This window comes from Poromitra crassiceps (genome assembly GCF_964638095.1).
Source record: "Poromitra crassiceps genome assembly, chromosome: 25".
Taxonomy (NCBI): Eukaryota; Metazoa; Chordata; class Actinopteri; order Beryciformes; family Melamphaidae; genus Poromitra; species Poromitra crassiceps.
The window spans coordinates 20,371,659-20,397,127 of record NC_139649.1 but is presented as its reverse complement, the minus strand read 5'-3'; the positions used below and the strand labels follow the sequence as shown (position 1 = coordinate 20,397,127).

The following is a 25,469-nucleotide window of genomic DNA, read 5'->3' as shown; positions in this document are numbered from 1 at the left end:
TCCTCGAAGAAACACTTAAAGTCGAGCTGAACCCAAAAATGACTTTTCTTTTCTTTTAGTTCAAATACCTGGGTATGCAGTGCACCTATTTAATAATGTATGCAAACAAGATCACAACAATCTAATTTCTTTCGTTTTTCACACTTTTTCACATCAAAAGTTCATTTTTCAAGATTTCATTGATAACAGTAATGTACAGTTTGCTGACGTCACCTAGTACTATCATATTTCTAGTTTCTACCCCATTTCAACCAATCATATCACGACATGCAGCTGTCAATCAAATCTTCATTTCTGGATAATTTTCTCTTCCAATTGAAGTAGAAAATGGTGCCTAGTGCCTCTCATCTGGCAGAATTCCTATCCCATAAACTAACTACTAACTTGGCCAATTGTTAGAAACATGAACAAAAAACAAAAACTATAATCTCTAAGAATGCAAGGAAATGTAACTGGCTCGTTAAAACGCGCATTCCAGGGATATCGTATTTACAGCAGCGATAATGGCGCGCGCATCAGAGAGCCTGGTTGTCAGGGTCAGGGGTCGCACTTCGGAGATTCCGGGCCGACGTGCTGCACTCTCCGCTCGGCAACACGAAGGCAGCTGGCTGCCTGCGGGTCGCTGAGCTCCACTCCTCCCGTTAAAAGGCTCTTCCCGAGGGGAGCGCCACAACACACTGAATCGCACTCGATTTGGAGGCGGAACACGCCAGGATTGGCCAAAGCCCAATCCAGTCCCCAGAATTGTCAAATAAAATCATCGACATGATACTATGACCCGCCTCTCAACCTGTCATCTTAGACAAACTATGTTTTCAGTCTGAAACGGACTCATTATGCACGTGACGAACAGGTTCAGTTCGACTTTAAACTACTAAAAAAAAAATACCTGTCATTCATATAAAGAAAAAAACATCGCATGGATGCATAACTGGGACGTATCCTCAGTGATGTACCCTGGGGTCATAGGATGTTTCGGGTCTCGCAACATCATACACCCTCGCCCAGGTGACCCAGCCGGGGCTGGCCAAGCCCCAACTTACGTACGAGTAGCTACCCACGGTCAGCCCTCCAGGAAGGGTCGAAGGTGGTCACGCGGTCAGGGCCACTCAATCCGCTGCTCCGGAACTACTCTGCCGGGACCGGGGGAGGGGGAGGGCTCTGGTACGTAGAGGGACCGGGCTCTGTGGGTTGCCACCCGGCCGGGCTCCTCCCTCGTCTCACCAGGTCTACGACCTGTGCGCTGCACCAGAGTCCCCCGCTCCAAACATCTCATTCTGAGGTGATGGTATCTTGGTGGATACCATGCAGTACCAGTACTTGGTGGCACTGCAGTCTCCACTTGCGGCTTGAATGGCCCTCCTAAAAGGCCTCTCGTGGGTTGTTGGGCTTCTTCCTCACGGAAGACGCAGGCTGGGGAGCTAACCCATACTGCTCCCGGGTGCCGTCCCTGTTCCATACAATCCTGTCACACTGCCAGCAGTGCAGCGAGCAGCACTGCTAATCAAGTTCAGAATTGTTGCTTTTTTTTGTTTCTGTGAGATTTACTGTGCTGTTATTTTATTCTCTCTATCTATCCTTCTCTTTTAGCCTGACAATCTTGCTCAGAAGCTCCCAAATCTAATTGAACTGTGAGTATTCAGTTAACACAAGTATATGTGCAATCCACACACATTAAGATTCTTATTTTACACTAAAGGTTTGCCACACTCTATATGATATGTGATATAATTACTGCACGACTATTATTTCCATAAAATGTTAACTATGATTATGATTGGAAATAACCACAACTAGTTGGCCTGGATGAGCCTGTCTGCTAAATTCCTAAATTAAATCTAATGTATGTCCATCAGGTGACCACAACGCCACTGTCATCATATCAATAGCGTCCGGTGTCACTCTGGAGAGATATCTAAAGCAAGCAATTGATGTTGTCATTCAAATTGTCATCTTTGTCCCCTCCCTCCTTTTAAGGTATTTGCACTCAAACAACATAGTTATCATTCCTGAAGGTAAGTCTTTCTTTATTTCATAAGAATTGGTTCTATTGTCCACATTGATTGGTTGTCAGTCACTTTGATTTGACAGCATTGTATTGAAAGAATCTAAAAAGAAAAATAGTCACAACAAAAATCAAGTTAAGGCCCATTTTGACTGGATAACATAATGACAACAGAAATAAGACAATGGGAAGGGGTACAGCAATCAGAATGAAAACTAGGCTGATCTGGAGATGAAATGAACCTGAGGGTTATTTATTTTTGACTGCATGTATACGTGTTTGTGAGGAGGTCATCTAGGTGAAGTTTATCCATTGAACAGAGTGATAGAAAGTGACTGTAGTTTGGTCCTCAGCTATCGGAAACCTGGCCAGGCTGCAGTCACTGGACCTGAGCGACAACGCCCTCCAGTTCCTCTGTCCAGAGGTCGGCCGGCTGAGGTCTCTACGGCACCTGAAACTGTCCAACAACCAGCTGAAATGCCTTCCTCCAGGTGGGTCTGTCCCCTCTAGGGCTGGGACCATATCGCCATTTCTAAAACATGCAGTGAATTCCTGAACATTACCAGACGCTACCCCAGTCGGCCTGCATGTTTAGCAACAATGATCCAGTATGAGTGCGCTCCCGCGAGCGCAGAACATCACCACCCCAGCCTCTAGTACAGGGGTGCCCAAATTCTTTCCCATTGAAGGGCCAAAACTCAATCTGGGTGGAGGGCCGAGGGCCAAAAATAAACGTTGTGGAATTACATTAAAATGTATTGTGTTTTATAGAAAATTAAAGTAGGAAAGCTCGATGCGCACATCCAAAAACCACACTGGGCATCAGCTGCAGGACAAACAGGCGAAATCAAAAAATATTTGATCAGGCCTGATGAAGACCCGATAGGGTCAAAAGCTTGCCTTCCTTGAGCGCAAATAAAAGCGGGAGCTTCTAATCAGTGTGCGGACAATTCCCTTATTTTTTTTGATAGAAAATTAACATTCTAAATCTAAAATAACATTTCAATATAATAATCTACTTTTTATCTGTTTGGTACGGTAATTGTAATAATTTGCAATTGGTTATATATATTGGTCAGCACTGCTCTAGTACAACAAGGTCCACGCTGGCAGAGCGGCTGTAGTTTAGCAGCTCCCAGCTCAGTTTCCCAAACATGGCGTGAGTGGGCGCGTGGTTAAATGAGACTTTTACAAACCATTAATGTCCCCGGGCTATTTAATCATTTCATGAATGGATGTAGTTACGTGGCTGGATTATTTGGAAGACAGCGTAATAATTGGTGAGTAAACTTGGTGAGTTTCTTACCGATATTGCTGTCTTTCAGCGGCTGTGGTGGGCTCATTTTTAAAGCTAGTGTGATGATACTATATTATACAACATGTAGTTCTGACCAAGCAATCTGATTGGTCAAGAACCATTCTCAAATGAACATAACAGCACACCTGTCGGACCCCAGGAAGAATAGCCGTAGCATCCTGCTGCGGCTAATGGGGATCCTAATAAACTAAACTAAACTAAACACCTAGCCGTTCTCAAGTCGTTCATTTGAGTACGGCCTCATCACTAAAATATCACTCCACCGGCCGGTCTGTTCAGCAGAGAACAGCAGCGGCCACAATTCTGCAGGCAACATGGCCGCCTACCTATATTGCCTGTAACCCCACAGAATTTCTAGCCCATAAACTAACTAATAACTTGGCCAATAAGTGTGTAACGTACCAAATAAAACAAACTAATGTCTTTATTTGATGTAGAATGCATAGGACATGTACCGTAAATTCCGCACTATAAGCCGCACCGGACTATAAGCCGCAGCAGCAAAATTGACTGTTTTTTACATATATAAGCCGCACCGGACTATAAGCCGCGGGTGTTTTAATGTTTTTTTTTTTTTTTTTTTTTTTTTTTTTTTTTTAATTGTGTTTTAATGTTTAATTACCATATGTAAGGGTTCGTGCACAGAGGGGATTGTCGGGAAAGAGATGGCTGTTTGAGGAAGCTCCCATTTATTAACATTTCAACAAAACAACATAACACAACACCACCTGTGTTTTTTTTTACAGTGCACACAGTGTCCGTGGTGTGGTGAAAAGAGGGCAAGAGAGGAAATTAAAACAGAAGTGGATTTATAGTTAGAAAGAGTGCTAAAGAAGAGAGAATTCCGTTTTTTATTTATTTTTTTGCTGAAAAAATCCATAGATAAGCCGCACCGTTATATAAGCCGCAGGGGCCAAAAAAGGCCAAAAAACGGGGGAAAAGCCGCGGCTTATAGTCCGGAATTTACGGTAACTGGTTTGTTAAACTCGCATTCCTTTACCGCACTGCTCCTAAAGTTAACGTAACTGGCAGGTGCCAGAGAGCCTGGTTGTCCCGGCGCCAGAACAGACTCGATTTGGGGGCGGAACAGGCCAGGATTGGCCAACGCCAACCTCAGTGCCCAGAACTGTCAAATCAAATCATCGACAGACACGCTATGGCCCGCCTCTCAACCCTCTTTCATCTCAGACAGGCAGTATTATTTTCAGTCTGATACATTATGTAATGTAATGTAATGTAATTTTTTTATTCAGTCATTATAAATAACAAAATCACAGTATAAACAAAGTCAAATCAACCAGAGACTGAACAGGCTCAGGCAGAAGCAAAATGCTTATATTATGCCTGACCTAATTTCTACTCAATTAATTATTTTATTCCAAAATAAAATAAAAACAACAACAGAAAAGTAATTTGCAACAGTCAATGTTTACAACACAGAAAAGAAAAAAATTAAACGGCATCAGAAAATGTATTCACACTTATAACGCTCAAAAATAGCTTCAGAAACCATTTTTTTGAAAACCAAAAGCGAATTACACATCTTCAAATTTATATGTGCATCATTCCAAACTTTCACCCCAACAGTGGAAACATCTCCTTTAATCTCTTTTTGAGCTTTTTGCACATTAAACTTGCACACACCTCTTAGATCGTACTTGCTGTCCCGTGTTGAAAATAACTTTTGCACAGAGAATGGGAGTGACTTTGATTTTGCTTTAAACATTATTTGCATTATCTTATAATAGAACAAGTCGTTAAATTTCATGACACGGGAATTTAGAAACAGTGGATTTGTGTGAGCATAGTAACCCTTTTTTAATGATACGTATGGCTTGTTTTTGTAGAACAACTATTGAATTTAGAATTAGCGTCCTAACCTGACGCTGTCAGATGAAACCAGCAGCTTGTTTGTTTATCTCTTCTTCCAACCATTCGTCAACAGTAAGTCCATCAAATAAATTACAATTAACATCAAAACAATCCATTTTGCATCAACGCTGTAAGCTAGATGCTGCTTTCTGCACAGGTGTTTGTTACAGTTAACTCATGTGATGAGCATATCAGCTGTTTGTTACAGTTAACTCATGTGATGAGCATATCAGTTGTAAGCTAGATGCTGCTTTCTGCACAGCTGTTTGTTACAGTTAACTCATGTGATGAGCATATCAGCTGTTTGTTACAGTTAACTCATGTGATGATGAGCATATCAGCTGTAAGCTAGATGCTGCTTTCTGCACAGCTGTTTGTTACAGTTAACTCATGTGATGATGAGCATATCAGCTGTTTGTTACAGTTAACTCATGTGATGATGAGCATATCAGCTGTTTGTTACAGTTAACTCATGTGATGATGAGCATATCAGCTGTTTGTTACAGTTAACTCATGTGATGATGAGCATATCAGCTGTTTGTTACAGTTAACTCATGTGATGAGCATATCAGCTGTTTGTTACAGTTAACTCATGTGATGAGCATATCAGCTGTTTGTTACAGTTAACTCATGTGATGATGAGCATATCGGCTGTTTGTTACAGTTAACTCATGTGATGATGAGCATATCGGCTGTTTGTTACAGTTAACTCATGTGATGATGAGCATATCAGCTGTTTGTTACAGTTAACTCATGTGATGATGAGCATATCAGCTGTTTGTTACAGTTAACTCATGTGATGATGAGCATATCAGCTGTTTGTTACAGTTAACTCATGTGATGAGCATATCAGCTGTTTGTTACAGTTAACTCATGTGATGATGAGCATATCAGCTGTTTGTTACAGTTAACTCATGTGATGATGAGCATATCAGCTGTTTGTTACAGTTAACTCATGTGATGATGAGCATATCAGCTGTTTGTTACAGTTAACTCATGTGATGATGAGCATATCAGCTGTTTGTTACAGTTAACTCATGTGATGAGCATATCAGCTGTTTGTTACAGTTAACTCATGTGATGATGAGCATATCGGCTGTTTGTTACAGTTAACTCATGTGATGATGAGCATATCGGCTGTTTGTTACAGTTAACTCATGTGATGATGAGCATATCAGCTGTTTGTTACAGTTAACTCATGTGATGATGAGCATATCAGCTGTTTGTTACAGTTAACTCATGTGATGATGAGCATATCAGCTGTTTGTTACAGTTAACTCATGTGATGAGCATATCAGCTGTTTGTTACAGTTAACTCATGTGATGATGAGCATATCGGCTGTTTGTTACAGTTAACTCATGTGATGATGAGCATATCGGCTGTTTGTTACAGTTAACTCATGTGATGATGAGCATATCAGCTGTTTGTTACAGTTAACTCATGTGATGATGAGCATATCAGCTGTTTGTTACAGTTAACTCATGTGATGATGAGCATATCAGCTGTTTGTTACAGTTAACTCATGTGATGAGCATATCAGCTGTTTGTTACAGTTAACTCATGTGATGATGAGCATATCAGCTGTTTGTTACAGTTAACTCATGTGATGATGAGCATATCAGCTGTTTGTTACAGTTAACTCATGTGATGATGAGCATATCAGCTGTTTGTTACAGTTAACTCATGTGGTGATGAGCATATCAGCTGTTTGTTACAGTTAACTCATGTGATGATGAGCATATCAGCTGTTTGTTACAGTTAACTCATGTGATGATGAGCATATCAGCTGTTTGTTACAGTTAACTCATGTGATGATGAGCATATCAGCTGTTTGTTACAGTTAACTCATGTGATGATGAGCATATCGGCTGTTTGTTACAGTTAACTCATGTGATGATGAGCATATCGGCTGTTTGTTACAGTTAACTCATGTGATGATGAGCATATCAGCTGTTTGTTACAGTTAACTCATGTGATGATGAGCATATCAGCTGTTTGTTACAGTTAACTCATGTGATGATGAGCATATCAGCTGTTTGTTACAGTTAACTCATGTGATGAGCATATCAGCTGTTTGTTACAGTTAACTCATGTGATGATGAGCATATCAGCTGTTTGTTACAGTTAACTCATGTGATGATGAGCATATCAGCTGTTTGTTACAGTTAACTCATGTGATGATGAGCATATCAGCTGTTTGTTACAGTTAACTCATGTGATGATGAGCATATCAGCTGTTTGTTACAGTTAACTCATGTGATGATGAGCATATCAGCTGTTTGTTACAGTTAACTCATGTGATGATGAGCATATCAGCTGTTTGTTACAGTTAACTCATGTGATGATGAGCATATCAGCTGTTTGTTACAGTTAACTCATGTGATGATGAGCATATCAGCTGTTTGTTACAGTTAACTCATGTGATGATGAGCATATCAGCTGTTTGTTACAGTTAACTCATGTGATGATGAGCATATCAGCTGTTTGTTACAGTTAACTCATGTGATGAGCATATCAGCTGTTTGTTACAGTTAACTCATGTGATGATGAGCATATCAGCTGTTTGTTACAGTTAACTCATGTGATGAGCATATCAGCTGTTTGTTACAGTTAACTCATGTGATGATGAGCATATCAGCTGTTTGTTACAGTTAACTCATGTGATGATGAGCATATCAGCTGTTTGTTACAGTTAACTCATGTGATGATGAGCATATCAGCTGTTTGTTACAGTTAACTCATGTGATGATGAGCATATCAGCTGTTTGTTACAGTTAACTCATGTGATGAGCATATCAGCTGTTTGTTACAGTTAACTCATGTGATGATGAGCATATCAGCTGTTTGTTACAGTTAACTCATGTGATGATGAGCATATCAGCTGTTTGTTACAGTTAACTCATGTGATGATGAGCATATCAGCTGTTTGTTACAGTTAACTCATGTGATGATGAGCATATCAGCTGTTTGTTACAGTTAACTCATGTGATGATGAGCATATCAGCTGTTTGTTACAGTTAACTCATGTGATGATGAGCATATCAGCTAGGGATGTCAACGGTTAACCGTTAATCGATTAACCGTCGCTAACGTCGTTGTTCGGTTATTGCTGTCGGTCTATCAGTTAATATTTAAAAAAAAAAAAAAAAAAAAAATTTTTTTTTGTTTTTTTTTTTTTGGTCTATTTACTCAATGAGCTCATGCTCAAACAAGGCGTGTCTATTTAGATGCTGAAATGTTAATGCTTTTTGTGTTAGAAATTCTAACACAAAAAGAATTTGTGTTGAAATGTTGATGCTTTTTGTTAATGCTTGTTAATGCTTTTTGTGTTAGAAATTCTAACACAAAAAGCATTAACATTTCAGCATCTAAATAGACACGCCTTGTTTGGGCATGAGTTCATTGAGTAAATAGACAAAAAAAAAAAAAAAAAAAAAAAACATTTTTTTTTTTTTTTTTTTTTTAATATTAAAAAATTATGAATTAACCGATAGGTTAATCGATTATTAGCGTCGGTTAATCGAAAGTGAAATTAACCGAAAATTGACATCCCTAATATCAGCTGTTTGTTACAGTTAACTCATGTGATGATGAGCATATCAGCTGTTTGTTACAGTTAACTCATGTGATGATGAGCATATCAGCTGTTTGTTACAGTTAACTCATGTGATGATGAGCATATCAGCTGTTTGTTACAGTTAACTCATGTGATGATGAGCATATCAGCTGTTTGTTACAGTTAACTCATGTGATGATGAGCATATCAGCTGTTTGTTACAGTTAACTCATGTGATGATGAGCATATCAGCTGTTTGTTACAGTTAACTCATGTGATGATGAGCATATCAGCTGTTTGTTACAGTTAACTCATGTGATGATGAGCATATCAGCTGTTTGTTACAGTTAACTCATGTGATGATGAGCATATCAGCTGTTTGTTACAGTTAACTCATGTGATGATGAGCATATCAGCTGTTTGTTACAGTTAACTCATGTGATGATGAGCATATCAGCTGGCTGATGTCTGGCTGACTCAACAGGGACTATTTCTTGTCTCGGACTAACACACTCGGCAAAAACTTTGTTATTTTGAGAGCAAATGCCCCCAAAATATGAACACCTTTTGTTTATAGCCTGTATTTTGTTGGTAACTGTTGTATAATCGCAATATTACACTCGAGGGTGTACTTTACCGTGGTTATTGGCACTTCAGTGACACGTACGGACCTCGACTGAAGCCTCGGTGCTGCCACATCACCGTCGTGCCTCTAACCACGGTAAAGTACACCCTCCAGTGTAATATTGCTGAATTGAATCTTGAAGATGATAATGGATGTATAGCATGCTGACATCCCACTGGGGGAAGAAGTGGTGCAGGGTAAATTCAAACCAGCTTTTTCCAGTTCAGACTGTCAGTCAAGGTTAAGGCATATCTCTCTCCTAAAGATCTTGAGAGAGTTATTCACGGTTTGATTGCCTCTTACATCAGACTTGTAAGTCTTTTGTATGTGGGTGTAGAACAACAGGCATCAACTTGGGCGTCTGCAGTGCGGCTCCTAACTGGAAAATGATAAAGCGTGCCCACATTACGCCTGGACTGGCTGCCCTTCACTTGGCTTCCTGTCCGCTTCTAAGACTTGAAATGGGCTGGCGCCTTCTTATCTCAGATGGCGTACATCAGCACACTCCATCTAGACCAGAGCACTGAGGTCGATGAAGCAGATGCTTTTAGATCTACAGCACACTCCATCTAGACCAGAGCACTGAGGTCGATGAAGCAGATGCTTTTAGATCTACAGCACACTCCATCTAGACCAGAGCACTGAGGTCGATGAAGCAGATGCTTTTAGATCTACAGCACACTCCATCTAGACCAGAGCACTGAGGTCGATGAACCAGATGCTTTTAGATCTGCCAAGATGGAGGTGTGCCTGTCCACATAGAGCTCAACAGTCACGTGACGGAAGAGTATTTCCTCATTGAGATTATTATGATTATTCGCCATAATGTCATAACCTCCCAATGTAGAGTTACCACGGGCCCTCCAGTGGTCAAACGATGCTATATCTTCCTGTAGAAGTCACACATCTGTAAGATAGCCTCCTTTTAAATATGAAAAAAGTGATCTGCCTACACTACCCACAATCCCAAAGGTGTAACAATGACGTCTTTGATTGGTAGAGCTCACTGTAATGGTCGTCTGTGTTTGGTGGCCTGCATTTATTTCTCTTTCTGGCTGTTGTCCCTCTGGCTAGGCTACTATGTAGCTCATCACATGCTGAGTAAAGGGCTAAAACCACCATTAGCCATGGAGCTAATAGCTGTAATGTGTCTATCTACGATAGTGTTGTTAGCCATGGAGCTAATAGCTGTAATGTGTCTATCTACGATAGTGTTGTTAGCCATGGAGCTAATAGCTGTAATGTGTCTATCTACGATAGTGTTGTTAGCCATGGAGCTAATAGCTGTAATGGCACCGGTCAAGACCGCTTACCCAGAGCCGTATAATAGAAGAGTTCCGACATCTCCATTCACTCCAATGGACCAGTTTTTTTCCAGGAAGTAGAAAGTGGAACTCTTGAGTAAAAAAAGCAGCACTGTCGAGTTGCAGCAAAATAGACAGTTTGTGTTGTACTTTGAAAGGGGTTTTCATCCTTTGAATCAAATTGTACATTATCAGCTTTATTTTAGCATGCAAAAGTAGCGCGAGACCCATTCCTGGCTGTTCATTGGCTAATGAGTCTCGCATTTTGCTCCTCCGCTGACGCCACTCTCTCTCTAGAGGACACTAGTCCTACCTACCCACTGCTGCTCAGAGTACTCTCCCATTGGCTGAAACGCTCTGTCGCTCAATCAGCGGCTAATCTGATTGGCCAGAAATGCCGGGATGCATTATGGGATGAATAGGTTTTTCACTCTTAAGAGCAGTTTATCAATTTAGATAAGGATTTTTTGAAACGTGATGACAAAAATGAATGGGAAATACTCTTCCGGAACAGGTGGTGACGTCACAATGTTACGTGACTGTTGAGCTGTATAAGAAGTGCTGAGTGCCTAGAAACCTTTAAGTCGCTGCTAAAGACTAAATACTAAAGACTCCTCTTTATTCTGTCACTTTCAATTCAAGCTGAGCTGTCACTTTATTTGATTGTTTATATTTCTATGTTCATTGTTTCTTTATTGAGCTTATTATTATTATGTTTATTCTTTTCTTAATTGTTTTCTACTTTTATTTTTGCTTATGACCTGGTCAGCACTTTGCTCAGCTGTGGTTGTTTTAAATGTGCTATATAAATACACTTTGCCTTGCCTACATTTGATGGTGACTGACAAATGGCACAATTGGAGCATCAACATCTGTTGTGGGTATTTATTTTGCCAGCAGAGGGCAACAGAGGACTCGGCTAAATGCAAAAGAAAAGGAGATTCACAGAGAAATAACTTTTTGGCTAAAATGACAATCTAGATCATTTTGCTAATCTTGGTTATCAGTTGAGCAGCACAATTATCTCACTGAGGGCATCACGCATGGGAAAAAGCACATAAACAGCTCGACTTGCACTATACTATTGCACTATATGAGATAAGAAAGGCCACATCTGGCCATGAAATAAAATAATACATTATGATGCATAATATGCTAAAAATTATTATAATTATCACTGGTATGGCCAAATTGAGATAATTTTCCATTCCTTCTTCACAAAGAAGCAATGCTCACCTCTATTCGATTAAGGCAGCCGTGCAAGTCTCCATGCACTGCGCATTCCACAACAAAAGAACATTGCCAGCTCAGATTGTTCATTTGTTTTGTTTTCTCCAGATAGTCCCGTATTCTGGTTTAACACGCTTTCTCTAACTTGGCCCAGTTGGGGTTGTGGGCGCTGGTAGATGCGTTCCATAACACACAGTCAGAATGTAGGCTATTCTGTTGCACACTGAATGTATTCTGTTACACACTGTTAATGCGTTAATTGTAGCAATATAAGTTCATATCAGCTTGTAGCCTACGAATCGGGAGCTGTAACAGCGATCAAAGTGGCTGGATCAGGTGAGCTGGCGCTGCCCAATTACGCACAGGGGGGAGACCACGGCTTCAATGCGCAGATGAAATATCATCAAAGTTGCCAATTGATTTGTACTGCCGCCACCCACAAACGGGCATTTCTGCACTCCTCCAGTTTGCCCATGACATTATTCAGGTGTTTGTTGTTTTTCTTCCTTGGGAAGAACCGTGGTGGGTCCCATAATAACGCATCGCAGTAGCACTCTTCTTCATGCTGTCGTAAATAATAACGCACAAAACACCTCTTGGAGAAGTGTGGGAACGCCGTTCCCCCGCGTTACATTAGCTACACCTATGATCCCAAGTCTCTACCCTAACAGATCTTCAAACATTAGGCTTTAAGTTACATGCTGCCTGCATTCAGATATTTATATATATATAAATATAAATAAATATATATTTCTAATTGTTTAGTCACTTTGCATAAGGGTGTCAAGTGAAGGGCTAAAATGTAAATTAGGTAATTAATTTGAATTGCATTCCCCCCCCCCCTTCATCAGCCTGCGATCCGCTGTCATCCACGGGACCAGTTTCGCGCCCCCTCCATGTCCAGCCCCGCCCCCTCCATGTCCAGCCCGGTCTCCCGTCCCGCGGTCAAACGTGAGCGCTCCAGGGAAGAAGAGTCTCCGGTCAGTTCGAAGCGACGACGCATCCTGGCCAGAGCTCAAATCACCACCCAATCTCCCTGCAAGGTCAGTCCTAAATACACACTCACTCACTAGTCATTGAACAGTGAACAGAAACATGGTATGTGAAGCATTTTAAAGGGATAGTTGTGATTTTTTCGACGTGGGGTTGTTGCATAAGCTACTATGATAGATAGTGGCCGACTAGTCTCAACGCCAGACCCATGAGAGTTCTTACGCTGATACACTACGTTACTGCATGCTGCAGAGCTCTCTCTGGGTCTGGGACGCTTTCCCCCCAGCCGGCTGGTTATGGGAGGGAACCGTTCACTTGGCCAGTGGTGGATTCAGTCCTCCCCAATCAGTAACGACTTTGCGATCAGACGACATGGGAGGTGCAGCCCATTTTTCGAACCGCTCTCTCATCGGTGCTACGACCTGTCACTCAATTTCAACCCGCCTTCAAAACCAGCAGTGGCTGTGAAGTGGCACAGACTAATTTATGTAGTATGCGGAGCGCAGCGATTCAACATAATATTTGAGTCTGGGGAGAGACTAGTGGCCAACCCACATAAGAGTAAAAACACTCCTGGATCATTGCTGCTGCCAGACTGATGTTACAATGGAAGCGTTGATTCCATTGAGCTAAATAGACACAGCGCTTTATACACTTTCATTTTTGTCAAGAAATGAAGAGATCATTTCCATCTGGGGACAAATGACATGAGCCTATGTTTATCAGTCCAGATGGTAAATGGTAAATGGCCTGCATTTATATAGCGCTTTACAATCAGTAGCTACATTCACCATTCATACACCGATGGCGGCAGGCTACCACGCAGGGTGCTGGCACACCATCAGGAGCAATTTGGGGTTCAGTGTCTTGCCCAAGGACACTTCGACATGCAGACTGGAGGAGGCAGGAATCGAACCACCGACCTCTTTTATCCAAAGCGATTAGTGGACGATCCGCTCTACCTCCGGAGCTACAGATGCCCCAGATCTCTATAATAAAGAAGAGTCCAACTGTAAACAGCTTCTCATTTTGTCAACCAAGGATTCACATGACCGACTATAATGAGTGTTAACTATGTGCATTCTGCTTATAATCATAGATATCAAGTTTTTCAAAAGGTGGATATGTCATTTTAGAATGGATTTCTAAGTACCGTAAATTTCGGACTATAAGCCGCGGCTTTTTTCCCGTTTTTTGGCCCTGCGGCTTATATAACGGTGCGGCTTATCTATGGATTTTTTCGGGGGGGAAAAAAAAAAAAAAAAGATCTCTTCTTTAGCACTCTTTCTAACTATAAATCCACTTCTGTTTTAATTTCCTCTCTTGCCCTCTTTTCACCACACCGCGGACACTGTGTGCACTGTAAAAAAAAACACAGGTGGTGTTGTGTTATGTTGTTTTGTTGAAATGTTAATAAATGGGAGCTTCCTCAAACAGCCATCTCTTTCCCGACAATCCCCTCTGTGCATGAACCCTTACATATGGTAATTAAACATTAAAACACAATAAAAAAAAAAAAAAAAAAAAAAAAAAACATTAAAACACCTGCGGCTTATAGTCCGGTGCGGCTTATATATGTAACAAACAGGCAATTTTGCTGCTGCGGCTTATACTCCGGTGCGGCTTATAGTGCAGAAATTACGGTACTACTGACACACACTTCTTTGCTTGATTCTTGCTTTTTGAAATGATGTATCCAGCGACTTTCTCATTTTTATGTCGGACATGAGAAGTGATGCAATGTAGCACAGGCCCACTAGTTTGCTTTGTAGGTTTGTCGGGGGTTCGTTCCAGTTGTGGCTTATTAGTCTGTTTGTTTTTTCAAATGAAAAGGTCAGGTGGTAATGACTTGACTGTAACAGATTGTACCTCTCTCTCTGCTCCCACACCCAGCCAAGGACAAAGGGTGAGGTTGAGGAAGAGGAGATCTCCGAGCTGCAGCTGCGTCTCCTGGCCGTGCAGTCGGTCAACAAGAAGTGCCAGCAGCTGATGAAGCAGAGCAAGAACCAGCGCTCCAAGGCTTCCCAGGTAGGGGTGGGACACTATGAGAATTTCATGTTACGATTATCTTGCCCAGAATAATCTATTGTCAATATTATCGCGATAATCATCAAAATATGCTTACAACTCTTAACATGGCACTAACATGCTATATATGCTTACAATTCTTAACATGGCACTAAAACATACTGGAATCACTTTGCTATACCTTAAATATTGGAGATGTTGGCCCCACAGGCTAGACACCTTCCTCCTACCTATCTTTCTGTCCTTCCTTTTTTTTGAAGACACTTTTTGAGCTGGAGACAGGGGGCAAGCCGAGCCGGCTTCAGCCAGGTTGACAACAAGTGACTGGAAAGACGCGGGCTCCCCCTTGTGCAAAAGAAAAGGAGATTCACAGAGAAATAACTTTTTGGCTAAAATGACAATCTAGATCATTTTGCTAATCTTGGTTATCAGTTGAGCAGCACAATTATCTCACTGAGGGCATCACGCATGGGAAAAAGCACATAAACAGCTCGACTTGCACTATACTATTGCACTATATGAGATAAGAAAGGCCACATCTGGCCATGAAATAAAATAATACATTATGATGCATAATATGCTAAAAATTATTATAATTATCACTGGTATGGCCAAATTGAGATAATTTTCCATTCCTTCTTCACAAAGAAGCAATGCTCACCTCTATTCGATTAAGGCAGCCGTGCAAGTCTCCATGCACTGCGCATTCCACAACAAAAAAACATCGCCAGCTCAGATTGTTAATTTGTTTTGTTTTCTCCAGATAGTCCCGTATTCTGGTTTAACACGCTTTCTCTAACTTGGCCCAGTTGGCGTTGTGGGCGCTGGTAGATGCGTTCCATAACACACAGTCAGAATGTAGGCTATTCTGTTGCACACTGAATGTATTCTGTTACACACTGTTAATGCGTTAATTGTAGCAATATAAGTTCATATCAGCTTGTAGCCTACGAATCGGGAGCTGTAACAGCGTTCAAAGTGGCTGGATCAGGTGAGCTGGCGCTGCCCAATTACGCACAGGGGGGAGACCACGGCTTCAATGCGCAGATGAAATATCATCAAAGTTGCCAATTGATTTGTACTGCCGCCACCCACAAACGGGCATTTCTGCACTCCTCCAGTTTGCCCATGACATTATTCAGGTGTTTGTTGTTTTTCTTCCTTGGGAAGAACCGTGGTGGGTCCCATAATAACGCATCGCAGTAGCACTCTTCTTCATGCTGTCGTAAATAATAACGCACAAAACACCTCTTGGAGAAGTGTGGGAACGCCGTTCCCCCGCGTTACATTAGCTACACCTATGATCCCAAGTCTCTACCCTAACAGATCTTCAAACATTAGGCTTTAAGTTACATGCTGCCTGCATTCAGATATTTATATATATATAAATATAAATAAATATATATTTCTAATTGTTTAGTCACTTTGCATAAGGGTGTCAAGTGAAGGGCTAAAATGTAAATTAGGTAATTAATTTGAATTGCATTCCCCCCCCCCTTCATCAGCCTGCGATCCGCTGTCATCCACGGGACCAGTTTCGCGCCCCCTCCATGTCCAGCCCCGCCCCCTCCATGTCCAGCCCGGTCTCCCGTCCCGCGGTCAAACGTGAGCGCTCCAGGGAAGAAGAGTCTCCGGTCAGTTCGAAGCGACGACGCATCCTGGCCAGAGCTCAAATCACCACCCAATCTCCCTGCAAGGTCAGTCCTAAATACACACTCACTCACTAGTCATTGAACAGTGAACAGAAACATGGTATGTGAAGCATTTTAAAGGGATAGTTGTGATTTTTTCGACGTGGGGTTGTTGCATAAGCTACTATGATAGATAGTGGCCGACTAGTCTCAACGCCAGACCCATGAGAGTTCTTACGCTGATACACTACGTTACTGCATGCTGCAGAGCTCTCTCTGGGTCTGGGACGCTTTCCCCCCAGCCGGCTGGTTATGGGAGGGAACCGTTCACTTGGCCAGTGGTGGATTCAGTCCTCCCCAATCAGTAACGACTTTGCGATCAGACGACATGGGAGGTGCAGCCCATTTTTCGAACCGCTCTCTCATCGGTGCTACGACCTGTCACTCAATTTCAACCCGCCTTCAAAACCAGCAGTGGCTGTGAAGTGGCACAGACTCATTTATGTAGTATGCGGAGCGCAGCGATTCAACATAATATTTGAGTCTGGGGAGAGACTAGTGGCCGACCCACATAAGAGTAAAAACACTCCTGGATCATTGCTGCTGCCAGACTGATGTTACAATGGAAGCGTTGATTCCATTGAGCTAAATAGACACAGCGCTTTATACACTTTCATTTTTGTCAAGAAATGAAGAGATCATTTCCATCTGGGGACAAATGACATGAGCCTATGTTTATCAGTCCAGATGGTAAATGGTAAATGGCCTGCATTTATATAGCGCTTTACAATCAGTAGCTACATTCACCATTCATACACCGATGGCGGCAGGCTACCACGCAGGGTGCTGGCACACCATCAGGAGCAATTTGGGGTTCAGTGTCTTGCCCAAGGACACTTCGACATGCAGACTGGAGGAGGCAGGAATCGAACCACCGACCTCTTTTATCCAAAGCGATTAGTGGACGATCCGCTCTACCTCCGGAGCTACAGATGCCCCAGATCTCTATAATAAAGAAGAGTCCAACTGTAAACAGCTTCTCATTTTGTCAACCAAGGATTCACATGACCGACTATAATGAGTGTTAACTATGTGCATTCTGCTTATAATCATAGATATCAAGTTTTTCAAAAGGTGGATATGTCATTTTAGAATGGATTTCTAAGTACCGTAAATTTCGGACTATAAGCCGCGGCTTTTTCCCCGTTTTTTGGCCCTGCGGCTTATATAACGGTGCGGCTTATCTATGGATTTTTTCGGGGGGGGGAAAAAAAAAAAAAAATCTCTTCTTTAGCACTCTTTCTAACTATAAATCCACTTCTGTTTTAATTTCCTCTCTTGCCCTCTTTTCACCACACCGCGGACACTGTGTGCACTGTAAAAAACAACACAGGTGGTGTTGTGTTATGTTGTTTTGTTGAAATGTTAATAAATGGGAGCTTCCTCAAACAGCCATCTCTTTCCCGACAATCCCCTCTGTGCATGAACCCTTACATATGGTAATTAAACATTAAAACACAATAAAAAAAAAAAAAAAAAAAAAAAAAACATTAAAACACCTGCGGCTTATAGTCCGGTGCGGCTTATATATGTAACAAACAGGCAATTTTGCTGCTGCGGCTTATACTCCGGTGCGGCTTATAGTGCAGAAATTACGGTACTACTGACACACACTTCTTTGCTTGATTCTTGCTTTTTGAAATGATGTATCCAGCGACTTTCTCATTTTTATGTCGGACATGAGAAGTGATGCAATGTAGCACAGGCCCACTAGTTTGCTTTGTAGGTTTGTCGGGGGTTCGTTCCAGTTGTGGCTTATTAGTCTGTTTGTTTTTTCAAATGAAAAGGTCAGGTGGTAATGACTTGACTGTAACAGATTGTACCTCTCTCTCTGCTCCCACACCCAGCCAAGGACAAAGGGTGAGGTTGAGGAAGAGGAGATCTCCGAGCTGCAGCTGCGTCTCCTGGCCGTGCAGTCGGTCAACAAGAAGTGCCAGCAGCTGATGAAGCAGAGCAAGAACCAGCGCTCCAAGGCTTCCCAGGTAGGGGTGGGACACTATGAGAATTTCATGTTACGATTATCTTGCCCAGAATAATCTATTGTCAATATTATCGCGATAATCATCAAAATATGCTTACAACTCTTAACATGGCACTAACATGCTATATATGCTTACAATTCTTAACATGGCACTAAAACATACTGGAATCACTTTGCTATACCTTAAATATTGGAGATGTTGGCCCCACAGGCTAGACACCTTCCTCCTACCTATCTTTCTGTCCTTCCTTTTTTTTGAAGACACTTTTTGAGCTGGAGACAGGGGGCAAGCCGAGCCGGCTTCAGCCAGGTTGACAACAAGTGACTGGAAAGACGCGGGCTCCCCCTTGTGCAAAAGAAAAGGAGATTCACAGAGAAATAACTTTTTGGCTAAAATGACAATCTAGATCATTTTGCTAATCTTGGTTATCAGTTGAGCAGCACAATTATCTCACTGAGGGCATCACGCATGGGAAAAAGCACATAAACAGCTCGACTTGCACTATACTATTGCACTATATGAGATAAGAAAGGCCACATCTGGCCATGAAATAAAATAATACATTATGATGCATAATATGCTAAAAATTATTATAATTATCACTGGTATGGCCAAATTGAGATAATTTTCCATTCCTTCTTCACAAAGAAGCAATGCTCACCTCTATTCGATTAAGGCAGCCGTGCAAGTCTCCATGCACTGCGCATTCCACAACAAAAAAACATTGCCAGCTCAGATTGTTAATTTGTTTTGTTTTCTCCAGATAGTCCCGTATTCTGGTTTAACACGCTTTCTCTAACTTGGCCCAGTTGGCGTTGTGGGCGCTGGTAGATGCGTTCCATAACACACAGTCAGAATGTAGGCTATTCTGTTGCACACTGAATGTATTCTGTTACATACTGTTAATGCGTTAATTGTAGCAATATAAGTTCATATCAGCTTGTAGCCTACGAATCGGGAGCTGTAACAGCGATCAAAGTGGCTGGATCAGGTGAGCTGGCGCTGCCCAATTACGCACGGGGGAGACCACGGCTTCAATGCGCAGATGAAATATCATCAAAGTTGCCAATTGATTTGTACTGCCGCCACCCACAAACGGGCATTTCTGCACTCCTCCAGTTTGCCCATGACATTATTCAGGTGTTTGTTGTTTTTCTTCCTTGGGAAGAACCGTGGTGGGTCCCATAATAACGCATCGCAGTAGCACTCTTCTTCATGCTGTCGTAAATAATAACGCACAAAACACCTCTTGGAGAAGTGTGGGAACGCCGTTCCCCCGCGTTACATTAGCTACACCTATGATCCCAAGTCTCTACCCTAACAGATCTTCAAACATTAGGCTTTAAGTTACATGCTGCCTGCATTCAGATATTTATATATATATAAATATAAATAAATATATATTTCTAATTGTTTAGTCACTTTGCATAAGGGTGTCAAGTGAAGGGCTAAAATGTAAATTAGGTAATTAATTTGAATTGCATTCCCCCCCCCCTTCATCAGCCTGCGATCCGCTGTCATCCACGGGACCAGTTTCGCGCCCCCTCCATGTCCAGCCCCGCCCCCTCCATGTCCAGCCCGGTCTCCCGTCCCGCGGTCAAACGTGAGCGCTCCAGGGAAGAAGAGTCTCCGGTCAGTTCGAAGCGACGACGCATCCTGGCCAGAGCTCAAATCACCACCCAATCTCCCTGCAAGGTCAGTCCTAAATACACACTCACTCACTAGTCATTGAACAGTGAACAGAAACATGGTATGTGAAGCATTTTAAAGGGATAGTTGTGATTTTTTCGACGTGGGGTTGTTGCATAAGCTACTATGATAGATAGTGGCCGACTAGTCTCAACGCCAGACCCATGAGAGTTCTTACGCTGATACACTACGTTACTGCATGCTGCAGAGCTCTCTCTGGGTCTGGGACGCTTTCCCCCCAGCCGGCTGGTTATGGGAGGGAACCGTTCACTTGGCCAGTGGTGGATTCAGTCCTCCCCAATCAGTAACGACTTTGCGATCAGACGACATGGGAGGTGCAGCCCATTTTTCGAACCGCTCTCTCATCGGTGCTACGACCTGTCACTCAATTTCAACCCGCCTTCAAAACCAGCAGTGGCTGTGAAGTGGCACAGACTCATTTATGTAGTATGCGGAGCGCAGCGATTCAACATAATATTTGAGTCTGGGGAGAGACTAGTGGCCAACCCACATAAGAGTAAAAACACTCCTGGATCATTGCTGCTGCCAGACTGATGTTACAATGGAAGCGTTGATTCCATTGAGCTAAATAGACACAGCGCTTTATACACTTTCATTTTTGTCAAGAAATGAAGAGATCATTTCCATCTGGGGACAAATGACATGAGCCTATGTTTATCAGTCCAGATGGTAAATGGTAAATGGCCTGCATTTATATAGCGCTTTACAATCAGTAGCTACATTCACCATTCATACACCGATGGCGGCAGGCTACCACGCAGGGTGCTGGCACACCATCAGGAGCAATTTGGGGTTCAGTGTCTTGCCCAAGGACACTTCGACATGCAGACTGGAGGAGGCAGGAATCGAACCACCGACCTCTTTTATCCAAAGCGATTAGTGGACGATCCGCTCTACCTCCGGAGCTACAGATGCCCCAGATCTCTATAATAAAGAAGAGTCCAACTGTAAACAGCTTCTCATTTTGTCAACCAAGGATTCACATGACCGACTATAATGAGTGTTAACTATGTGCATTCTGCTTATAATCATAGATATCAAGTTTTTCAAAAGGTGGATATGTCATTTTAGAATGGATTTCTAAGTACCGTAAATTTCGGACTATAAGCCGCGGCTTTTTCCCCGTTTTTTGGCCCTGCGGCTTATATAACGGTGCGGCTTATCTATGGATTTTTTCGGGGGGGGAAAAAAAAAAAAATTATCTCTTCTTTAGCACTCTTTCTAACTATAAATCCACTTCTGTTTTAATTTCCTCTCTTGCCCTCTTTTCACCACACCGCGGACACTGTGTGCACTGTAAAAAAAAACACAGGTGGTGTTGTGTTATGTTGTTTTGTTGAAATGTTAATAAATGGGAGCTTCCTCAAACAGCCATCTCTTTCCCGACAATCCCCTCTGTGCATGAACCCTTACATATGGTAATTAAACATTAAAACACAATAAAAAAAAAAAAAAAAAAAAAAAAACATTAAAACACCTGCGGCTTATAGTCCGGTGCGGCTTATATATGTAACAAACAGGCAATTTTGCTGCTGCGGCTTATACTCCGGTGCGGCTTATAGTGCAGAAATTACGGTACTACTGACACACACTTCTTTGCTTGATTCTTGCTTTTTGAAATGATGTATCCAGCGACTTTCTCATTTTTATGTCGGACATGAGAAGTGATGCAATGTAGCACAGGCCCACTAGTTTGCTTTGTAGGTTTGTCGGGGGTTCGTTCCAGTTGTGGCTTATTAGTCTGTTTGTTTTTTCAAATGAAAAGGTCAGGTGGTAATGACTTGACTGTAACAGATTGTACCTCTCTCTCTGCTCCCACACCCAGCCAAGGACAAAGGGTGAGGTTGAGGAAGAGGAGATCTCCGAGCTGCAGCTGCGTCTCCTGGCCGTGCAGTCGGTCAACAAGAAGTGCCAGCAGCTGATGAAGCAGAGCAAGAACCAGCGCTCCAAGGCTTCCCAGGTAGGGGTGGGACACTATGAGAATTTCATGTTACGATTATCTTGCCCAGAATAATCTATTGTCAATATTATCGCGATAATCATCAAAATATGCTTACAACTCTTAACATGGCACTAACATGCTATATATGCTTACAATTCTTAACATGGCACTAAAACATACTGGAATCACTTTGCTATACCTTAAATATTGGAGATGTTGGCCCCACAGGCTAGACACCTTCCTCCTACCTATCTTTCTGTCCTTCCTTTTTTTTGAAGACACTTTTTGAGCTGGAGACAGGGGGCAAGCCGAGCCGGCTTCAGCCAGGTTGACAACAAGTGACTGGAAAGACGCGGGCTCCCCCTTGTGCCAAATGACAATTCAAAATAAAACAAGAAATCAAGACAGATTTTAACCAATGGACTCCCAGATTGATAGGACTGTGACATATTAGTGAGTAGGGATATCATGATACAAACATTTCTACTTCGATACAGATACCCAAAATATTGATACTCCTATACCATTTTTGATACAGGGGGAGGAGGAAGGGGGGGTGAGGGTGTTCGGTGACAACGCATCAAGAGACATAAAAATAAAGACGCACACTTCTCCATCATCTAGGCCAGATAAAACTCTCACCACTTAAATGCTTTCGTAATAGAGAGTCCGGAAGTATACTTCCGGGTTCTTCAGTGGAAAGTCTATGGGGTTTTAGAATGAGGATTTCACTTAAATGCATAAAATAAGGTCTGTGGTTAACAAAAGTTTATGGAAACGCGAATCTGGGTTCTGCATGATAATCTTCACAAACGTGAATAACTTTTATGACTTTTGGAGCGTAAATGCGTAAAAAAAAGTTCAAAAGCTTCAAAAGTCATAACTGAAATGAAGTTTAAATACAGAAATCCCCATTCTAAAACCCCATAGACGACGGGAACTGAATACACAGAACACTGAAGAACACTGAAGAACCACTTTTTTTCTTTTTTTTTATACAGGGAAATTTCTTGAGAGCAAGCTCTCATTTTCAAGAGTGCCCTGATTACAGAAGAACACATACAAGAAGTTTCAGTTGCAGACAGACAAGATGAAGCAGCAATAAGAATAAAGATAAAAAGAAAATAGTAAAAAAAAACATTTTAAGTAAAACAAGAGCATTTCTCCTGTAGAGTACCCTCTAAGCTTCGTTTAAATGACGAGAGAGAGAGAGAGAGAGAGAGATTAGATGATCCAGTTTCAGATTGTTCTGACTTACTGGGGGCATAGAAAGAGAAGGCTATAGTGTTGATTTCTGGATAAAGCCTACAAAAATACCTCATCCCTGCGGTACTCTATATAGCTACTTCTAATGGATCAAAAGTTGCAAATGGCGCTGGCATTGTCAGCCTGGTCTTTTGCTTATGGAAGAAAACAAGAAGAGGTGGAAAAATAAGGAGAAACCACACCAAAGGGTCATCATGTATTATTATAATCATACAGACATCACAAAATCAATGAGTTACTGTAGGACTGTGCTCAGACTTCTCCCACGTACACATCTCAGCTCATCACACTCTGATGGCCTGAACTAGTTACCAGCAGGAAAGAGTGGCTCACATTCAGTTGGGGCTGCCCTTTAAAACAGTGGTTCTGGGGACCCCCAGGGGTCCTTGAGGGGGTTCCCTGGGTTTCCAGTCATTTATTCTCACTATAATTCCATCCATAAGCAACACAATGACAGAATGTATGACTGTTTTGGTCATGGGTTTCATACACTTTCTGTAATCAAACATCTAAAAGATCAAATCTTATCAGATGTGGATGATGGGACAAAATCTTATCAAATGGGTCAGTTTAGGGATGCTTGAGGTGAAAAAGTTTGAGAACCACCACTTTAAAATAAGGAAAGCTCCCTTATCTGGTGGATTACTTTAGCTGGGTGTGTGACTCACAAATATTCCACTAGAGGGAGCCAGACAGATATAATTCCACACAGGTTTAAAAGTTCTGCAAAATTCACTGTTATATAGGACAGGAGTTCTACCGTTTGCAAAGAACTGGCCACAGAAAGAAGCTTTAAGGCCGCATTGAAAAAGTGGTTAGTGTCCTCCTCTATTTGATCTACATAGAAGTTAGGAAGGTTAGGTTGAGTTTGTTTATACAGAAATGTTTTCAGATGGATATTTTTCATAGTCTTTTTTTTATAGTGTTCATTTGATCGACTGAAGGAATTATGGAAGATTAATTGAATTTGTTTGTGGATGCGTTGATGTGTAATCTACTGTTAATTGTGTGATTTGTTTTGTATGTTTTGATTTTGGCCTTCAAAGTAGCTCACTGTCCCTTGTCCCCACCATACCCCACCCCACTCCCTACTAGTGTGCGTGTGTGTGTGTGTGTGTGTGTGTGTGTGTGTGTGTGTGTGTGTGTGTGTGTGTGTGTGTGTGTGTGTGTGTGTGTGTGTGTGTGGTACATTGCCTGTGTGTGTGTGTGTGTGTGTGTGTGTGTGTGTGTGTGTGTGTGTGTTGTACATTGCCTGTGCTAAAAAGCCAGCTTAGGTTTATGGTTTGTGTTAAGATTAAATAGGAAAAAAGTGAAATGTGACTTCCAGTTGACTTTGAACACGCCAGGAGTTGCCTACTTTTAACTCTTTGTATTGTAGTTTTGAACCCATCTTGTTCAGTACTTTGAATGTGTCTCGTTCTTCCCTGCAGGCTCAATGTGAACGCCCGTCATATCGGCCTGGGAATCATGATGACTTGAAGGAGGAGCGGAGGAGGTTCTGTGCCAAGAGTTGGACCTTGTCCGGAGAGCGCAGCAACAGCCGCCGGCATTACACTGCCTCACGCCCAAACAGCCGGGTCTCTAAGAACTATAGGAGGAGGACCTGAGGAAGTTCTGGAGGACCTGCCTGAAGAATCCCACCTCAGCCGCCCAGCGCATACTCATATTTTCATTTCATATTCACTTTTTTCATTTCATATTCATAATTTCATTTCATATTCATAATTTCATTTCCTACTCATATTTTCATTTCATACAATACACATTCATACTACACTCAAATTAGATATCCATGCAGTTCCCTGTGCAGTGAACCGTTTCTGTGATGTGATGTCTATGAAATCGATTTAAATTAATCTTATCTTGTAAATAGTTTTAAAGTATCGTTTCTAACAATTAGTATTCTAAAAGTATGAAGTAATGTGTTCTTGTCTTTTTAATCTCTT

The 25,469-nt window shown here is 41.9% G+C and overlaps 1 protein-coding gene across 1 annotated transcript; it reads left to right on the top strand.

The window, feature by feature from the left end:
* Positions 1–2,363: 2,363 nt before the first annotated feature.
* Positions 2,364–25,130, top strand: LOC310798146 (uncharacterized protein; the record flags this gene model as incomplete). Its single annotated transcript, XM_083660628.1, has 8 exons — positions 2,364–2,496; positions 12,763–12,954; positions 14,798–14,932; positions 16,438–16,629; positions 18,471–18,605; positions 20,109–20,300; positions 22,141–22,275; positions 24,954–25,130. Exons 2-8 carry the CDS (start codon positions 12,808–12,810, stop codon positions 25,128–25,130), a joined length of 1,113 nt encoding a protein of 370 aa, XP_083516754.1. The 5' UTR covers positions 2,364–2,496; positions 12,763–12,807.
* Positions 25,131–25,469: the final 339 nt, after the last annotated feature.